The 20,517-nt window shown below is 45.6% G+C and overlaps 2 protein-coding genes across 2 annotated transcripts in view; both read left to right on the top strand.

Annotated features, from left to right (window-relative positions):
• Positions 1 to 20,517, top strand: part of IL10RA (interleukin 10 receptor subunit alpha) — a 926,736-nt gene that overhangs the window by 899,908 nt on the left and 6,311 nt on the right. The window lies entirely within an intron of this gene.
• On the top strand, positions 926 to 12,056 carry FOXR1 (forkhead box R1). The gene is made up of 6 exons (XM_005667414.4): positions 926 to 1,116; positions 9,590 to 9,664; positions 9,758 to 10,005; positions 10,243 to 10,469; positions 11,267 to 11,505; positions 11,973 to 12,056. The coding sequence occupies exons 1-6, from the start codon at positions 1,056 to 1,058 to the stop codon at positions 11,999 to 12,001; spliced, it is 879 nt and encodes a 292-aa protein (XP_005667471.1). The 5' UTR covers positions 926 to 1,055; the 3' UTR covers positions 12,002 to 12,056.

Below are 20,517 nucleotides of genomic sequence, written 5' to 3' on the forward strand. Positions count from 1 at the left end.
CATAAATGGATGCTCGAATTAGTGGGTCCAAACTTGATGAGAAACAGGATTTCCTTGTTTTTAGGAAATATTCATTGAAGTATTTATGGGTAAAGGGACATGAGGTCTGCAAATTACTCTCAAGTAGTTCAGAAAAAAATAACATACCTCTTACACAGAGAGAACAACAAAAATGTGACAAAAAAACATTAATAATAATTGGTGTAATTGGTGACCTACCGGATTTAGGTATACTGGAATTTTTTTTCCCCACCTCTGGGGTGCACACAGGGCATGTGGAAATTCCCCAGGAGTGGGGTGGGTAGCAAATATGAGCTGCAGCTGCGACCTATGCAACAGCTGCTAGGGCATATAGAGTGGATATGGAATCCAGGACAGAGAAAACTCCAGATCCTCAACCTGGTGCACCACAGTGGGAACTCCCTTTAAAAAAAAAATACTGGCATTTTTTATAGTAATCTTGGGGCTTTTCTGTAAATTTGAAATTAAAAACAAGATTTTAAAATCACCATCCCAAAATCACATCAAGTCAAATCATAAAAATCACCCTTTAATCCTATCTCCACCCTGTACTAACAGATGCGATTGTGGATAAACCATGAAATCTTCCGAACTCCTAGAAAGTAGCTTTTCATACCACTGCGGGTTCATTCTTAAATGACAGACTGATTTACTAAATTAAATAAGGGCTTGGAGCAAATGTAGACTGGGCAGAGGGCCTGGGATACCTCCCTTCCGGACCCCCAAACTGCCCAAACCCCCCTTTGAAAGCGTGCGGGGTTGCGGAAAGACGTGGCGTGGAGCACTCAGCAGAGGCCCGGGATCAAGGGTGTCAGATGGGGACTCTGCACACCTGAGCGGGCTCCAACCTAACTCCATCCCAGAGCGCGGGGATTTGAGGAAGTGCCTCCCAGGCCTCAGCCTCAGTCTCTCCCGACTCGCGCCCACCCTGTGGCTGGCTCTCCCTCCTCTCTCTAAACGTGGACCTGAAACTCCAGCACCTCGACTTCTGGGCCAGCCTCCATGGCCAGGTCCCAGGATTGTTGGACTGGGACATGGGGAACGAGTCCTTTCTGGCCTTCACCACGACTCACCTGCCCTTAGCGGAACAGAACCGTAAGTGTCTGGGCTCCGGCCGTGGGGGAGGGGCGCGCCGCGGTGGGTCGGGGGCTCGTGGGAGCGGATTCCTCGGCCTTTGACCTTCTCGCCGACCCCCCAGCCCCGTGATGAGGTCGCCTTTTGGGGCCCCGCGCCCCCTTTGCTGAGCCCAGGAGCCCCCTCCACCCCGCCCCCATTTTTTCCAAGTGGCTATGGGGTCTCCGCCTCGACCGAAAGCCCACGGAGGGCAGGGGTCCTGCCTGAAAACGACCTTTAAACCTTACCACCACCCCCTTTCCGGCTCCGTCCCAGAACCTTCTAGGCCTCTTGGCCTTTTCCCCGTGGCACCCACGCCATTTGGACCCGTCGCGTATTTCGCTCATTTGTCTCTTCAAAAATTTTCTTCTGTTAATTTTGTTCATCGCTGTATCCCACTTCTTAATACATGTCTGACACCTTGAGGTGCTCAGTATTTGCTGAATGGGTAGTTGACTGTTGTCTGTAAAAATACCTATTTTTTCCTTTGGTCCTCAAGTGTTGAGAGTTGAGGTAATCACCTCCCACTTTCCTGGTACATGATTGCCGTCTGTTCCAGCAAAGTGCTTGGATTAATTTATTTTCCTCCTTCAATCCACCCCTTTTGCTGCCTCCCACACACTCAAGTATCTACCCTAATCCATTTAATGTCCTTAGATAGGTGTATCTTTGAAAACTGTTTAGCATTTTGTTGTTTATAGGTGACCTTAATTTACATAATGCTCATTGGTTTTTTTTCCCTATTCACATTGTTTTTGAGAGTAATTTGAGTTGCTTAATGGAGATCTGGTTCATCATTTCTGACTGCTGTGTAGTATTCTATCATCTGCATTTACTACCTTTTGCATATATATATATATATATATATTTTTTTTTTTTTTTGGCTTGTTAGGGCCACACCAGAGGCATATGGAGGTTCCCAGGCTAGGGGTCCAATCAGAGGAGCTACAGCTGCAGACCTACACCACAGCCACAGCAATGCCAAATCCTTAAGCCACTGAGCACAGCCAGGGATTGAACCCTCAACCTTGTGGTTCCTAGTCGGATTCATTTTCACTGCACCATGATGGGAGCTCCACCTTTGCATTTTAATTCACCTTCCTAATGGAGACAAAACTCCATTGGAACTCTTTGCCATCATAAGTAATGACATTCCTTTGTCTTCACTGATTAAAAGAAATATTTATTGAGTACCTCCAATTTATCAGGCAGTGTTCTGGATACTCACATGATCCATAATGAACAAAACAGACAGGTCTTCATGGAGCTGATATTCTATTGGGGCCAAACAGACAATCCACATTAAAATATTTATATAGTATGTTATAAGATGATAGCTGAGATGGGTTGTTGTTTTTTAAAGGACTCTGTAAGAGGTCTCTGGAATCAGGGTGAGGAAGTGGTAGAAGCTACAGTTTTAAACAGGGTCATCAAGCTGGTCTGATTTGGGAAAAAAATATTTGAAAAGAGTTGAAGGAGGTGAGGTAGTGAGCCAGGAGGATACTTAGAGGAAAAGACTCTATTGCAGAAGAAATAGCCTGTGTAAAAGCCCTCAGGAAGGAATATGCCTGGAAGTGTTTATGGAACCGGTTAACAGGCCAGTGAGGCCGGAATCAAAGCAAATAAAGACAGAGTTCCCATCATGGCTCAGTGGTAACCAACCCAACTAGTATCCATGAGGACGCCAGTTCAATCCGTTCAGTTGCTGAGAGCTGTGATGTAGGCCGGCAGCTGCATCTCTGGTTTGACCCCTAGCCTGGGAACCCCATAAGCCGCAGGTGTGGGTCTTAAAAAAAAAAAAAAAAAAGTAAATAAAGAGGAGAGTTCAGACTCGTGAGGCGTGGAGCAGAGATCAGGAAGAGACCTCTTCCACTCTGGGGGCACTGGGATTGACCTTAAGTAAGATTCTGAATGGCGAAAAGGTTTGGAGCGGAGGAATGAGTGTGTGATAGGATGCCTAACTTGGTTTAATCTTCTGCTATCACTAATAATCTTAAAATCATTAAGATTATAATTCCCACTGTGGTGCAGTGGGTTAAAAATCTGCAGCTGCTCAGGTCATAGCTGTGGCTCGATGGCCTAGGAACTTCCATATGCCACAGGTGCAGCCATAAAATATATATATATATACTTTAATAATTTTTGAACAAGGAGCCCCACACTTTCATTTTGCACTGGGCCCTACAAATTATGCAGATTGGACCACTAGGGTGGTGGCAGAGGATATGGTAAGAAGGTAGAACCAGCTGGATTTGTTTGATGGATTGGATGTGTGGTTTAAGAAAAAGAGATTAGAGGATGACTCCTTCAGAGTTTTTGGCTGATCAAGTGGAAGGATGGAGTTGGACTGAGATGGGGGAAGCTTCTGGTAGAATGGTTGAGGGAGGAAAATCAGGAATTCTGTTCTGGACATGCTCAGTTTGAGATACTTTTGTTTTGTTATGGCTAAGGCACATGGAAGTTCCTGGGCCAGGAACTGGACCCATGCCACAGCAGTGATCCAAGCCACTGCAGTGACAATGTCAGATCCTTAACCTGCTGCACTGCAAAAGAACTCAAGAGAATCTTTGGTATATACCTGGCATTTAAGGGGTGAGAATAGAGAAGGACCAAGAATGAGCCCTGGGGGTATTCCAGTCTAAAGACATTGGTGAGAGGAGAGATAACCAACAAAAACTGAGGAAATGACCATTGAGAATCAAAACTGCGATTGTGGTTTCCTGGAAACCCAGAAGAAAGTGTTTCAAAGGAGTGGTCACAGGAGAGGAACCTGCTGTGAGAGGACAGGTCAGAGGTGGGCTGACAGTTGAAAACAGCCTTGATTATACGGTTTGGGGGAGGGCAACCTTGATCATGGTGGTTTTCGTGGAGTGGTGGAGGAGAAGGCCTGCTTGGCCAGGGTTTAAGAGTAGAAAGGAGGGCAGGTGGAGACAGAAAGTAGAGGCAGTTCTTTCAAGGAGTTCTTCCTCAAATGAAAGCAAAAATATAGAGTATGGCCTGGTACAGAAAGTGGGGACAGGAGTTCCCGTCGTGGTGCAGTGGTTAACGAATCTGACTAGGAACCATGAAGTTGCGGGTTCGGTCCCTGCCCTTGCTCAGTGGGTTAACGATCCGGCGTTGCCGTGAGCTGTGGTGTAGATTGCAGACGCGGCTCGGATCCCACGTTGCTGTGGCTCTGGCATAGGCTGGCGGCTATAGCTCTGATTCGACCCCTAGCCTGGGAACCTCCATATGCTGCAGGAGCGGCCCTAGAAAAAGGCAAAAGACAAAAAAAAAAAAAAAAAAAAAAAGTGGGGACAAAAGAAGTTCTGGTTTTCAATATGATGAGAGAATTAACAGTATGTTTGAATGCTGATGAGAATGATCCAGAGACAGAAATTAATAGCAGGAGAGAGGAGAGGATTGTTGAAACATCGTGCTTGAGAAGACAGAGCAGCAGAGGGAGACAGAGGGATAGTCCTTTTTTTTTTCTTTTTTCTTTTTCTTTTTTGTCTTTTCAGGGCCGAATCCTTGGGATATGGAGATTCCATTCCCAGCTAGGGGTTGAATTCGAGCTGCAGCTGCCAGCCTATACCACAGCCATAGCAAGCCAGATCTGAGCCACGTCTGTGACCTATGCCATAGCTCACAGCAACACTGTGATCCTTAACCCACTGAGCAAGGCCAGGGATCGAACCTCCATCTTCATAGATACTAGTAAGATTCATTTTCACTGAGCCACAACAGGAACTCCTAGAGGGACTATCCTTTGGTCCCACTGAGATCATGTCTGTTGATCCTTTCACCCTTTCACTGCTCTCAATCACTGGATGTCCTCTCTTTAACTAACCTGGAATCCCCCCATCAAACAAGCTCACTCTCTTGCATACACCCTCCACTCCTTTGGCCCTCTATGGCTTTGGAACACTTGTTTTTCCAGCCACACCCCTGATTAAACCCAACTCTATGACAAGTCCCCCAAAGCCATAGATCAATGGATTGGTGATATCAGTGGTATCAAAGGATGGCTGGAGTTGAGAGGAAGATGGCTGGAAAGAGAAGGTGGTACATTTCTATGTGGTGTAAAAATGACATTTTGGAGAGGATGAAGTTCTTGGTTTAGATTATGACAGATAATGATGGAAGGCAAAATTTGGGGAGAAGAGTTTAAGAAACTTAGAGGCCAGGTTATTAGGAAAATCATCTCTATCTCTTGAAATAGCCAAGATGTAAGGCAAGAGTAGCATTAGAACAGTGAACCAGGAACTAAACTCTTTAAATGAGAATGACTGAGAGTTTGGTAGATGATAGTAACAAGGAAGGTTAGTATATAAGTTCCTCTCTTAACGTGAATAGACACTTCCAGGAGTAAAGAGTAAGGTGCCAGTGTAATCAAGGATCCAATTTCACTGCATCTTCGCCAACACTTGTGGTATTACCTGTTTTTATAGTTCTTGCCAATTTGAGGTGAAGTATTATCTCATTCTTTTATTGTGTTCTTATCTAGAAAGGCTGAACATCTTCAGGTATCCTTTCCTTCTGAATACTGATTTGTATCTTTTACCCATTTATAGATTTGTCTTACCCTTTAATTTTTATTTGTTTGTTTTCCTTTTTAGGGCCGCACCTCTGGCACATGGAGATTCCCAGGCTAGGGGTCAAATCAGAACTGCAGCTGCTTGCCTACGCCATAGCCACAGCAATGCACTGGATCCTTAACCCACTGAGCGAGGCCAGGGATCGAACATGAATCCTCATGTATACTAGTTGGGTTTGTAACCTACTGAGTCACAACAGGAACTCCTAATATTTTTTAACAGCCACACCTGCAGCATATGGAAGTTCCTGGGCTAGGGGTTAAATCAGAGCTGCAGCTGAGGCCTAAAGCCATGGCATTACTGGACCTGAGCCACATCTGTGACTTATGCCACAGCTTGCAGCAATGCCAGATCCTTAAACCACTGAGTGAGACCAGGGAGCAAACCCACATCCTCATAGAGACAATGTCGGGTCCTTAACCCACTGAGTCACAATCCATTAGCCTTTTATTTTTTGATTTAGAGACGATGTCTATCAGAGAACTGAGAGCTTTAGGAGTTGAATTTTTTTTCTGGTTTATTTTATTAATTTTTTTCCTTTGTGATTTTTACTGTGTAGAACTTTTTAATTTTTATGTATTATAATACTATATTAAATGTAGTGATTAATTGGAGGATTATTGGTATACTTATGTATTATATATCTCTACTTATTGAAGTCTTTTATATCCTTAAATAGTGATTGCATCTTTTTCACATAAAGGTCTAGCCCAGTCTTGGATGGGTTAACTCCTAGTACATTATAATTTTGGTTGCTATTGTCAACAGCATCTTTTTGGAAAAAAAAAAAAAAATCATTTTCCAGGAGTTCCCGTCGTGGCGCAGTGGTTAACGAATCCGACTAGGAACCATGAGGTTGTGGGTTTGGTCCCTGCCCTTGCTCAGTGGGTTAACGATCCGGCGTTACTGTGAGCTGTGGTGTAGGTTGCAGATGCAGCTCTGGCGTAGGCCAGCGGCTGCAGCTCCGATTCGACCTCTAGCCTGGAAACCTCCATATGGCACAGGAGCGGCCCAAAGAAATAGCAAAAAGACAAAAAATAAAATAAAATAAAAGCACCTTTAAAAAAAATGGGTAGAAACAAAATAATGCTTTAAAAAAAAATCATTTTCCAGTTTCTTCATGTTAGTATAGAGGAACAGTGGCAATTAGTATGTTGCTTTTATATCCAGCAAACCTGCTGGGCTCTTATTGGTTTTAATAATTTAAATATTGATTTTTATATGGTTTTCTATGTTAATGTTTTTTCTTTCTGTAAATAATTATAGTTTTGCCTTTTTCTATTTTATTTTTTTGCTTTTTAGGGCCGCACCCGCGGCATATGGAAGTTCCCAGCCTAGGGGTTTAATTGGAGCTACAGCTGCCTGCCTACACCACAGCCACAGCAATGCCAGATCTGAGCCATGTCTGCGAGCTGCACTACAGCTCACGGCAATGCCAGATCCTTAACCCACTGAGCAGGGCCAGAGACTGAACCGGCAACCTCATGGTTCCTAGTCAAATTCATTTCTGCATCACCATGACGGGAACGCCCAGTTTTGCCTTTTTCTTTTTTATATCTCTTACTGTTTTTTCCTTTTTAGAATACTATGTTGAACATTAATGATGTAATGGGTATCCTTTATAATTACTGAGCTCTCCAATAAGTATATTATCATTTTCCAGACAAAAACCTAGATCTATCTCTAATATGAGGACATTCCTTGGGGACAATGAGGGGACAGAAATAATTCCCCCTAATCCCAAGGAGCCAGCATCATGCCAAGCAGATAGCTCTAATATATACCTGATTTACTCTAGCCCAGCATATTCATTCATTCAGTGGAGCTCCTCCTATATGCCAAGCAGTGAAGGAGACAGACCTGGAGATAGACTCTAAGCAAGTAATTACTCTAAAATGTGTGCTATGGGGGTGTATGGACAAGTAGTCACAGAAGGCTTGCTTTAGAAAGGTGTTTAGGAGTTCCCATTGTGGCTCAGTGGGTTAAGAACCCAATATAATGTGCATGAGGATGTGGGATCAATTCCTGGCCTTGTTCAGTGGATTAAGTATCCCAGAAATTGAGGGTGTGGGATGGAAATCCTATAAAATTGGATTGTGATGATCATTGTGCAACTATAAATGTAATAATAAAAAAAAAAGTATCCCAGCACTGCCACAAGTTGCAGCTTGGATCTGGTGTTGCTGTGGCCCTGGCGTGGGCTGGCAGCTACAGCTCCGATTCGACCCCTAACCTGGGTACTTACATATGCTGCAGGTGCAGCTGTAAAAAGAAAAAAAGAGAGAGAGAAAGAAAGGTGTTTAAACAGAGGCCTGATGGGTGAGTAGTAATTAACTAGACAAGCAGAAAGAGGGAAGAGTGTTTTAGACAATGGAAACCGCTTATGGGAAGGCCTAGGAGTTAGATGTGGTCTGTCGGAGATGAGCTGAGAGCCTGAGAGGAATGACTTAACACTGATGAGGAGCCAGGGCCTTGCAGACTATCTCAAGGAATTTGGATTTGGCCCAAAGGCAATGGACAGCCATCAAAAGGTTTTGCACTGAAGGGTAACAAGGCTGGGTTAACATTTTAGGGAGATCATTCAAACTGCAATATGGTAAGTTTTGTTGTTGTTTGTTTTGTTCTTTTTTTGCAATATGATAAACTAAAGAAAAGATAAATAGACTTTTTTAGATTATGGTTTGGACTAGGATGGTAGAACTTGGTGATTGATTGGGTGTGGCTGTATGGGAAAGAGAAGAGTCAAGAATGATTTCCAGGAGTTCCTGTTGTGGCTCAGTGGAAACAAAGCCAACTAGTATCCATGAGGATTCCGATAAGGATCTCTCAGTGGGTTAAGGATCCAGCACTGCAGTGAGCTGTAGTGTAGGTTGAAGACCTAGTCATTGCTGTGGCTGTGGCTGGCCACTATAGCTCCAATTTGACCCCTAGCCTGGCAGCTTCCATATGCCACAGGCGCAGCCATAAAAAAAGAAAAAAGAAAACAATGTTATGGTTGGAGTTCCAGTCGTGGCTTGGTGGTTAACAAATCCGACTAGGAACCATGAAGTTGTGGGTTCGATCCCTGGCCTTGCCGTGAGCTGTGGTGTAGGTCGTAGACGTGGCTGAGATCCTGCATTGCTGTGGTGTAGGCCGGCGGGCTACAGCTCCGATTCAACCCCTAGCCTGGGAACCTCCATATGCTGAGGGAACGGCCCTAGAAAAGATAAAAAAAAAAGACAAAAAAAAAAAAAGTTACGGTTACTAAAGGGGAAGTAGGGAGTGGGGATAAATTAGGAGTTTGGGATTAACATATACACACTATTATATATAAAATAGGTAACTAACAAGGACTTACTATATAGTACAAGGAACTATAGTCAGTATCAAAATTGAGAGGGTGTAAACCACCTATAATGGAAAAGAATAAAAATCATTAAAAACATTGAGGGGGTAAAAAAAGAATGATTTCCAAGTTTTTGGCTGGCCTAGACAACTGGTTACATGGTACCACTTGCTTAAAGGAAGAGCAGGAAAGTGGAGTTTAGTTTGGGAAATGTTCACTCCAAGTGCTTATGGGTTATTCTGTAGGCAGTTCCCCTTAACGGATAGCAGAAAAGTCTGGGATAGAGATAAAGATTTGAAAGCCCTGAGTTGATAGATGATGACTGACTGGAGGCATTAATGAGATGGTTCAGGGATAGTAATGCGAGGTAAGAAGAGAAGAATGCAGAGAAGAATAAGGAGGTCAGAGAGGTAAGGGAAACCAGTAATGTTCATGGCGTCATGGCTTCCCAGGCAGGGCCCACGGCCATTTCCCAGGGAAGCTTCAAGGCCAGGATCCCAGGCACACAGTGCAAATCCCAGGACATTTTTTGACTCTTCTCTCTTTTCGCCAGTTGCCAGATATAAACTCCGAATAGTTGAGCCACCAAAATTGCCTCTGGGGAAAAAACCCAACCCTGATAATGATGGTGAGTAGAGAGAGTAAGTTTTCTGAGGCCTGGGTGGGATACCCAAAGCCCATGAGCTATGGCCAGCCCATAGTCTCCTTTGTCTCTGCACAGGTCCAGATTTTGAGCCCAACCTGTGGATGTGGGTAGACCCCAACATCGTGTTACCTCCTGGAAAGCTGGAGGTCCCACAACCCAGTAAGGGGGAGAATCTGACAAGCACAGTCCCCTCCCCTCAGCTGTCCCCCAAAGAAGAAGACTTTGCCCGCTATGCAGAGGCCACAGTGGTGGAGTCACCATCACCGTCCAGAGAGCAGTCTCCCCCTCGGAAGCGGTTTGCCTCTTCCCCCAGCACCTGGGAGGTAGGGATTTCTCCGCCGGGCTTGGGCTGTAGGCAGGGTGGGTTTAGGATGATGCCTCAGGGAGAGAGTTCTGTGTTCTTACGGATAACAAAGGGCTAATGGGTTCAGAAATTAGCTGTGCCCCTGGGCTGGGGAGAAGCCCAGAGGGTGGCCCTAGAGCACCACCCCTTCCTGCCATTGCTCGGGTGGAGTAGAGGCCGTGGAGTCAGGACCAGCTCCTACTCTGTGCCCCTCTAGCTCACAGAAGAGGAGGAGGCTGAGAACCAGGATGACAGCTCCTCTGTGGCTCTCCCGTCCCCTCACAAAAGGGCCCCCCTCCAGAGTCGGAGGCTTCGGCAAACCAACAGCCAGGCGGGGAGGCTCTGGTCCCGGCCCCCTCTCAATTACTTCCATCTAATTGCACTGGCATTAAGAAACAGTTCCCCCTGTGGCCTCAACGTGCAACAGATCTACAGTTTCACTCGGTATGTGCCAGGGGCCCTGTGAGGAGGGCGAAGGGAGGGGGCAGGGCCCCTGGTCTGACAAGTCCCAGTCTGCCCTAGGCACTGCTTTTAGGGTGTTCCCAAATGTGTGTCCACACATCACATATACAGGAAGATAGCCACCCCACCCCCTGTCCCATCTAAGAAACCCCAGCCTTTTTACATCTTAGTTCTTTAAAACAGAAATTTACCTGGGTCATAAATTCTCCCATCTTCTCAAGATCACACAGTATAAAATGGAGTTTCCCCAATAGTTTCTCACATGCATTCCCTTTGGACTGAACTGCCTGGCACAGCCTGTCCCCCAGGGACCCAGGGAAGCCAGGCTGCGAAGGGATTTACTTTTAGCTTTGAGAGTCAGGTACCCATGAGCATAAGGATTTTCTCAGACCTTTTCCCTCTGTTGGAAGAGCTGCAGAATATTAATCCTCAAGAGGGGTCCTCCTTGACCAGGATTCCTCTGACAGGAGTGGGTTGGCCTGATTTCTGCTCTGTTCCTATTGCAAGCCAAAGTCCTGAGCCCTTGGAGGGAGGGAGGAAAGTGAGCCTGGGAAGGGGCAGGGAACTGGGTTTAGAAGGTGAGGCTCTGCACAAGCAACGCAGGGGCAGGTGTGCCGCGGGCTGGGTCAGCAAAGCGTGTCCCTGGACCAGCTTGCCCTTCTCCACCATTCGAAGGGCAACGAAGGGCGGAGGCTCTGGCCCCAGGGGAGAACACTCTCAAGGGCAGGGCATCTCCCCGAGAAACCACGCCTCTCCTGACCACTCATCCCTGTCCACAGACAACATTTCCCCTTTTTCCGGACGGCTCCTGAAGGCTGGAAGAACACCGTGCGTCACAATCTCTGTTTCCGGGACTGCTTTGAGAAGGTGCCGGTCAGCATGCAGGGTGGGGCCCCCACACGGCCTCGATCCTGCCTCTGGAAGTTGACCGAGGAGGGACACCGCCGCTTTGTGGAGGAGGTCCGGGCCTTGGCCTCCACTCGGCTGGAAAGCATCCAGCAGTGCATGAGCCAGCCAGGTGTGAGGCCTTGTCACACGTGGGGCCGAGGGGAGGGGACCTGAAGATCCCTACCCGAGGCTGAGTGTGCAGGGCAGAAGCCAAGGTCACACCATGCGACAGTGGGGGGTGGGTACCTTCTGTAGGAAGAGGAAAGGACAGCAGTGGTCTGGGACCTGGGGTGGTGCCTGCCTGAGGTGGGTCCCCACACATAAGCATGGGATATGAGGTACCAGGAGCTGATGGAGACACAGCTAAGGTCCCTCCTCAGAGTCCAGCAGCCTGGGAAGATGTGGACCACACAATGTGAGAAGCATGGTATGAGAGGTTGTTTGCAAAGGGGGCTTTTTCTTTTCCTGGAGACCAGGTGGCATTTGGGCCTTGAGAGAGGAGAGATGGATCACTTGCTGTGAGAGGGCGTTCCAGGCTTAGGGAACAGCAGCTGCGAAGGGCAGATAGATCCCTTTCACTTTCTTCTTTCCTTACAGATGTGATGCCCTTTCTCTTTGACCTTTAAGTTCAAGAACCAAGCGTCAGCCCACGCATTAATAAAGTTATCTGCAATAGCCTGATGTGTGCATGGTCTCTGAGGATGGGGGAGGGGTGGAGGTGGAGGTCAGCTCTGAGATTGGAAATGAGTTGCCCTCGGAGCTGAGGGATGCTCTAGAGGCAATGGGGCAGTTGCCTGGAATGCAGCAAAGGGAGCCTATGCCCTGCTTTCCTCCAAGGAAGATAATACTCAGCCCTCTTCAGGATCCTTCCCCACCACCACCTTTTTTTTTTTCTTTTGCTGCACCCTCCGCATACAAAATTTCCTGGGCCAGGGATTGAACCCATACCACAGCAGTGACCCGAATCACAGCAGTGACGACACCAGATCCTTAACCCACTGAGCCACCAGGGAACTCCAGGAACCTATTTTTCTTGGGAGGTGTTAGCATGTAGCAGCCAACCCTGCAGAAGTCCCCCAAATCACCACCCAGTCTTGGGAGTGGATGTACTCAGCTGGGGACAGTGAAGAGAGACCTAGGAAAACACATCATTTATGGGCCAGTTGAAGGGAAAGATCCTCATAGGAGGCCATGAAGGAGCAGTGTGAGAGGTGAGAGGAAGGACATTTGAGAGATCCCATTGTGGCTCAGCAGAAACGAACCTGACTAGTACCCATGAGGTTGCGGGTTCAATCCCTGGCCTTATTCAGTGGGTTAAGGATCTGGCATTGCTGTGGCATAGGCCAGAAGCTGCAGCTCCGGTTCAGCCCCTAGCCTGGGAACTTCCATATGCTGTGGGTGTGGCCATAAAAAGACAAAAAAAAAAAAGAAAAAGCAAAGACATTCGACAGTGCTGGAAGGTAATACTGGGTTTCCCACAGGGCCAAGGTGACCATTCTCATTCTCTCTCCTGCTCCTCCCTCAACCCTCAAAAGGCCTGCACAGAAACATGGCTCTAGGCTCAGACGCTATCCCAAGGAACCAGGCATTGCTCCTCCCCAGAGGTGGCAGTGCTTGGTGCTTGAGTCTCCAGGATGGCTCTGGGATCTCTGCAGTTGGTCAGTGTTGAGGTAGTCTCACTCATCTTTCCTCCCTGCCTCCTTGCTGGCTCTCAGCTCTGATGTAGCTGCTTGCTGCTCCTACATCCTCATTCCAGAAGAAACTACCCCAGGCAACCACTTTCTCTTTGAACTTGAGTGACCTGATCAGGAAAATGAATTGATGGTTTTTCTTAGGACTGTACCAGCATGGAGGTGGGGGCGGGGGTGGAGTAGAGTGCTTCATACTGAATCTAGTACCCAGTTCTAAATGGTAGCTATTTTATTGCTCATCGTGATGTCTAATTAGGAACCCACTCCCTGCTCCAGGAGGCTAGTGGGCTAATAATGGCCTGGATCTACTTTCAGCACTTGGCAACTCTCAGTGGGAGCTGGGACCTTGCTATTGCCAGCAACAGTCTTATTCTCCATCTCTGACTCCCGCTCTGCTCCCTCTCAGCAGATCACCTGTCCTCTCTCACTGTATCTTATTTAGCACAAGTTTTCTTAACATTTCTAAACTCTGGTTTTGTTTGCATGCAAAATGGGGATAATAAAATACACACAGATTTGATTTGGGAACTAAATAGACGGGAAAGTGTGTAGTCCTGTGTCTGGCATATTAACGTTGAATGCTGGAGTTCCCGTCGTGGCGCAGTGGTTAACGAATCCAACTAGGAACCATGAGGTTGCGGGTTCGGTCCCTGCCCTTGCTCAGTGGGTTAACGATCCGGCGTTGCCGTGAGCTGTGGTGTAGGTTGCAGACGCGGCTCGGATCCCGCGTTGCCGTGGCTCTGGCGTAGGCCGGTGGCTACAGCTCCGATTCAACCCCTAGCCTGGGAACCTCCATATGCCGCGGGAGCGGCCCAAGAAATAGCAACAACAACAACAACAAAAGACAAAAAGACAAAAAAAAAAAAAAAAAAAAAAAGTTGAATGCTTACAATTGGACCAGACATCATTTTACATGCATTTGCAGGTTTAATCCATATTGCAGCCTTAAGGAGTAAGTAGTATTACTCTCTTCAGGTCGCTGAGTGTGACTGCCATTCTATTTGAGGAGTTGCCTTCATTGTCTATCCACTTGTTCAGGCTTTAATCCCTTGCACTCTGTCTCACTATAAAATCTGACTGCCTCCTGTACTGTTTACAATAACCAAAACATGGAAGCAACCTAAATGTCCAGAGGAATGGATAAAGATGTGGTCCATGTATACAATGGAATATTACTCTGCCATAAAAAAGAATGAAATAATGCCATTTGCAGCAACATGGATGGACCTAGAGATTACCATACTGAGTGAAAGTCAGAGAAAGACAAATATATCACTTATATGTGGAATCTAAAAAAATGATACAAATGAAGGTATAAAACAGAAACAGACTCAGACTTCGAAAACAAATTTATGGTTACCAAAGGGGAAAGGTTGAGAGGTGAATAAATTAGATGTTTGGGATTAACATATGCACACTACTATATAAAACAGATAGTGAGGAATTCCTCGGTGGCTCAACAGATTAAGGATCTGGCATTGTCACTGCTGTGGCCTGGGTTTGATCCCTGGCCCAGGAACTTCTGCATGCCATGGACCAAAAGAAAATAGTCAACAAGGACCTACTCTATAGCACAGGGAACTCTACACAATATTCTGTAATAAACTATAAGGAAAAAGAATTTGAAAAAGAATAAATGTATAAATGAATCACTTTGCTGTACACCTGAAACTAACACAATTTATAAATCAACTATACTCCAATTTAAAATAAAAAATTTTAAATACTGAGTTCCCTGGTGGTCTAGTAGTTAAGGGTCCAGCATTGTCACTGCATGGGCTCAGGTTGATGCAGTGGCATGAATTCTATTTCTGGCCCAGGGACTTCTGCATATAAATAAAAAATAATTAAAAAACCAGACAGCGTCCTCCCTGGTCTCTGAAATGTATTCCTGAAAAGCATGACCCATGCGCTACCAGACCAAAATCTCTACCTTTGAAGAAAGGTCCCAGCTCATTTGCTTGGTTTGCATGTTTTCAGTAAAAGACATGAAATCTCATTCTGGTCACCTGTCCATCATCACAACTACCTCTGCTTTACCTACTCCAACTTTGCATTCATTCTGGAAAATGCACGAGAAAGTACTGTCGGTCAAGGGCTCTCACTGGCTCTAGGGGGCACTATGGTTGCACGAGGATTTGGGGGATTGGTAGGCAGGCCCGGGAGTGTCAGACCTCAGTACAGGAGGCAGGCTCTCACTTTGAAGAACTGACCCCACACCTAAGGCCATTTATACTGAGCTGAGCCAAGAACCTAACCCGGTTTTACATCTAAGCCAAAAGTATTCGTTATATGATTTTATTATACACTGAGTTTTCCAGGAATGCAATTCTTACGTAAAATGAAGGAAGACTGTACTTGTTTTAGTTTGGAAGTTTACCAACAGTTGTTTGCCATTTCAGAAAATCACTTCACTGACAGCAAAGCTGCTCTGGTATTTAAGTCACCAATACTACACACTTGTATCAGTCTGTTTTGTATTTGTTGTAATCACAGGGATTCTATATGTATAAACAAATATTTAGCTATTTCACAGTAGCCAATATAAAGAAAAAGTATTTTCAATATTCATTTGAATGTTATCTTTTAAATCTAAGCTAGTCACTACAAGCAAGTGCAAATTTCAACTGTCTTATATTTTCAAATATAGTTTATCCACTGGAATACATTTTTTTCCGCATCATTTTGGGATGCACCTGCAGCATATGGAAGTTCCCAGGCGAGGGGTTAGCTACAGCTGCTGGCCTACACCACAGCAACAGCAATGCAGGATCTGAGCTGCATCTTTGACCTATATATAAGTCATGGCAACACCAGATCCCCAACCCATTCAGTGAGCCCAGGGATTGAACCCTTGTCCTCATGAATACTAGTCGGGTTCTTTACCACTGAGCCACAATGGGAAGTCCTGGAATACATTTCTGTTTGTTTGTTTGTTTGTTTTGTCATTTTCAGGCCGCACCCGTGGCATATGGAGGTTTCCAGGCTAGGGGTCCAATCAGAGCTACAGCTGCCAGCCTACACCACAGCCACAGCAATGCCAGATCCTTAACCCACTGAGTGAGGCCAGGGATTGAACCGAAAACCTCATTGTTCCTAGTTGGATTCATTTCTGCTGCACCACAATGGGAACTCCTGGAATACATTTTTTATTACAAATTTATCTCCCTTTATTTTTCTGTTATAGTACAGTTAGAACATTACAGTTTTTTTTAATTATATATGTAGATAGGTGGTTTTGTCAGTAAGACTCATTTCAGGGTGGTAAGATAGTCTTACAAAATATTCGCTCTATTCCTAGGGTGTTAGGGCTGATGAAATAGAAAATCACCAAACCAAGCAATTTTTAAGATACAGTCCCTGTCCCAGAGGCACTCACCATTAGTGACCTTAGCAACCAGTGAGGACAATACAATGGAATAAATCATGTTCATGTCCAAAACCCAGAGCCTAGCAGGGGGCCCGTGAGGTAGTAAAAATGCGATGTTTGCTGTGACTTGTCATTAGTAACGTCTCTAACAGGCAGATCCCATGTTCTCTGGAAGCACAGAGAAGAGGCACTTAGCTCAGGAGGAGCTGGGAAAGACTTCTCACAGGAGATGGCAGCATGGTTGTCCCCCCTCACCCCAGTCTGGAAAACAAAAGCTAGTACTTCTCCAGAAGTGCTCAAGACATCTCTGCCCTGGGGGTGGGGGTGCTGAGGTTCCGGGGAGGCAGAGGCGGAGGCTGGGAAAGTGGGTGTAAAGCAGGGATGGGGTGGGAAGAAAAAGTGACTCCGGCCAAAGAAGAGACTGGAGGGACTCACGCAGATTCGAGACTGGAGAAAGTCAAGAGCTGCCCTTTCCTGCCCGGGCTGGAGGTGCTTTGCACTGATTTTCTCTTCCTGGACTATCTGAATGTTAATTTTCATGTGATATCCATCAGAGGAGAAGGTGGAGGGGCCAGATCATTACTGTCATTGGCCCTGGGCCCACCCCGCAGTCTCTGCAGCCAGAGCCCCCTCACTAGCCGTCCTGGTCTATCCAGCTTCCAGGAAGAAGAGGGTCCTGAATCTAAGCTCTGGTATCATCTAATTTGGCCTCAACTTGCCTCACCTGTACTTTGGACCTGTCCTTGTGGACATCTTTATCCCTGTCCACATTCTTGATGTCTGGCTTAGGCTGCAAGTGGATCCCAAAAGGCAATAGGTCCGAAGGAAAAAACGTAACAGTACAGCCTTCGGAGAAAAATCCACCTTTGCCCGTTTGTCTTCTACTAGAATATTACACTCCTACACCCACCTCCTCTTTTTTGCTCAACAACTATTTGTTCTGAGCTTTCAAGATTCGAGGACCTGTGCCAGGGATACGGTGAAACCCAAAATGGCTCCTCCCCCATAGAGATGACTATCCCTCACAGTCTGGATAGAAAGATATTAAATAGACACACTAATGATGTACGATGATCATGAATCTTAGTAAGGCAGGCTTAGGTTATGGAGAGAAAAAACAACATGGATTCTTAGCTCTAACTGGAAAGGAGGTCAGAGAAGGTCTTTCTAAGATATTTTAGCTGAGACCTGTTTAATGAGTAGCCAGGCAGAAGCATGAGCAGGAACAGTGTTCTAGTAGAGGGAACAGAAAGGACAAAGTCTGGGAGGTAAGAACCTCCTCACCTTGGCCTATTGGGAGAATGGGGATGCGCCAACAAGAATAGAATAGAGTAACCAAGGTGAGACTGGTGAGGGAGGCAGAGACTGGACTTTTCAGGGCTATGATACAGAATTTGGATTTTTTTTTTAGTGGAAATTAATTGAAGTAACCCAATTTTATTTTTAAAATGATGCTTAGTCACCCATTGAAAGTGACTTGGAGTTCCCTTGTGGTGCAATAGGTTAAGAATCCAGCATTGTCACTGCTGCTGCTCAGGTCACTACTGTGGTATGGGTTTGATTCCTGGTCTGGAAACTTCCACATGCCACCAGTGAAGCCAAAAAAAGAGAGTGACTTGTAGGGGGCAAACATGGAAGCAGGAAGGCCTGTAGTGAGGTGAAGGCAGAGTCCAAGTGGACTGGGGCAGTGACAGTAGAAATGGAGAGGAGCAGCTTGGAGGCAGAATCAAGAAGTCACCGAGGTTGATGGGATGCAGGAGGAGAAATGAATGACTCTGAGATATTTGGTTTGAGTGATTGGGTGGGTCAATGATGAAGAGGGGAGACTGTGCAGGAGCAGCAGATTTGAGCAATTCTGTGTTTAGAACCTGTGAGACATCAGGGAAGTTATGTCAAGCCAATAACTGTTATAAGTCCAGAGTTCAGAAGATAAGACTGAGCTGAAGATGTATATACATTTGAGAGTCATGGGGATAGAGATAGTATTTAAATCATACTCAGGGAGTTCCCTTCCTGGCACAGCAGAAACGAATCTGACTAGAATCCATGAGGATTCGAGTTTGATCCCTGGCCTAGCTTCATGGGTTAAGGATCTGGTGTTGCCATGAGCTGAGGTGTAGGTCGCAGACATGGCTCGGATCCCACTATTGCTGTGGCTGCAGTGTAGGCTGGCAGCTGCAGCTATGATTCGACCCCCAGCCTGGGAACCTCCATATGCCATGGGTGAAGCTCTAAAAAGCAAACAAACAAACAAACAAACAAAAAAACCCAAAAAGCCAAAAAACAAAAAACACACTCAATGTATTGATGTAGCAAAATATTCACAATACATTTTTAGGGGTGAAAAGCAAACAGCAGCAGAACAGTATATTCCATATGATTCCAAATGTGACAGAAACTATGTTTATATATACAAATATGTTGTATAAGCACAGAAAATGTCTTGAAGAAAGTAAGTATGAAACAGTAATTGTCATCTTTGGGGACTGGTGGGTAGCAAAAGATATGGAAGACAATTCCTTTTTATTTATAGCCTCAGTACAGCTTTTTTTTTTTTTTTTTACTTTTTATGGCCACATCTGTGACACATGGAATTTCCTGGGCTAGGGGTCGAATCAGAACTACAGCTGCTGGCCTATATGCTACAGCCACAGCAACACAGGATCCCACATCCTCATGGAGACTATGTCAGGTTCTTAACCCAATGAGCCACAATGGGAAATCCTTTTTTTTTTTTTTTATACAAAAAAGTACTTTTTACAATTGTTTTTTCTTTTAAGCTGCATCCCCCGGCATGTGAAAGTTCCCAGGCCTCAAACCAGTACCACGGCAGAAACCTGAGCTACAGCAGTGACAACACCAGGTCCTTCACCCTCTGAAACACAGAGGAACTCCACTTTTTACAATTTTTTTTTTCTTTTTAGGGCTGCACCCGCAGCACATGGAGGTTCCCAGGCTAGGGGTCGAATCGGAACTCCAGCTGATGGCCTACGCTACGGCCACAGCAACATCAGATCCAAGCCACGTCTGTGACCTCCACCACAGCTCACGGCAACGCCAGATCCTTAACCCACTGAGCGAAGCCAGGGATCGAACCCTCAAGCTCATAGTTCCTAGTCGGATTTGTTTCCACTGTGCCACAACAGTAACTCCACAATTTATTTATTTATTTATGTTTGTCTTTTAGGGCTCCATCCACAGCATATGGAAATTCCCAGGCTAGAGGTTGATTTGGAGTTGCAGCTGCCAGCCTACACCACAGCCACGGCAACTCAGGATCTGAGCCACATCTATGACCTACACCACAGTTCATGGCAACGCTAGATCCTTAACCCACTGAGTGAGGCCAGGGATCAAACCCATGTCCTCATGGATACTAGTTTGGTTCATTACCACTGAGCCACAACAGGAACTCAAATAAATAAAACTGTCCCTTTGCCTGTTTTGTAGCTTGACCCTATTAATTAGCAGACTGTTAGCTGCATGCTTCCCAGGCTTCTTCCTAGTTGTGGGCATGCTGACCACTTAATTTTAATTAAGTTAACATCTTGATGATTTTAACAATTTGACAAACATGTGTAGAACTTTTCTGCTAGTTTGAACAAGTCAGGTATGACCAAGACACATCTCTGCACTTCAGGAGATTCTTAACTACTGGGCTTTCCACTGGCTGCTAAACAAAAAAGCAATAGGATGAGCAAAGGACCTTGGAATTGAAAATAAACTCTGCAGTATCCACTCTAGACATCTTCACAAAAGGGATGACATTTCATTCATTCAATCATGAATTGATCTAAGAGCTTATAAATAGATTGAAAGCTTACCACATTCCAGACAAAGTCACCAGCCGTATGGAAATTTCATTCTAGTTCATCTTTCAGAGCCCTATATAATAGAAAGAATTTATCAGGCAGAGGGAACCAAAGGCTAGAGATGCTAAAGTGCACAGGAGCAAAAGGACTGCAGGACTATTGCCTGGAGGAGAGTGTGGAGGAGGGAGGGGGAAGGGGGAACAAGTGGGAGACAAGACTGAAAAGGAGGTTAGGAAACCTAGTGTTAAAAAATCATGCTGCAAAATTTA

This window comes from Sus scrofa, chromosome 9 (genome assembly GCF_054392235.1).
Source record: "Sus scrofa isolate SSC_HxYL_T2T_F1_AM1 chromosome 9, Sscrofa_HxYL_maternal_Yorkshire_Landrace_v2.0, whole genome shotgun sequence".
NCBI lineage: Eukaryota > Metazoa > Chordata > Mammalia > Artiodactyla > Suidae > Sus > Sus scrofa.

Excerpts from the sequence above, each read along its gene's own strand:
- FOXR1 (XM_005667414.4), top strand. The coding sequence starts at position 1,056 with ATGGGGAACGAGTCCTTTCTGGCCTTCACCACGACTCACCTGCCCTTA. Across the intron at positions 1,117-9,589 it reads GCCCTTAGCGGAACAGAACC|TTGCCAGATATAAACTCCGA; the intron begins GTAAGTGTCTGG and ends TCTTTTCGCCAG. Across the intron at positions 11,506-11,972 it reads GCAGTGCATGAGCCAGCCAG|ATGTGATGCCCTTTCTCTTT; the intron begins GTGTGAGGCCTT and ends CTTTCCTTACAG.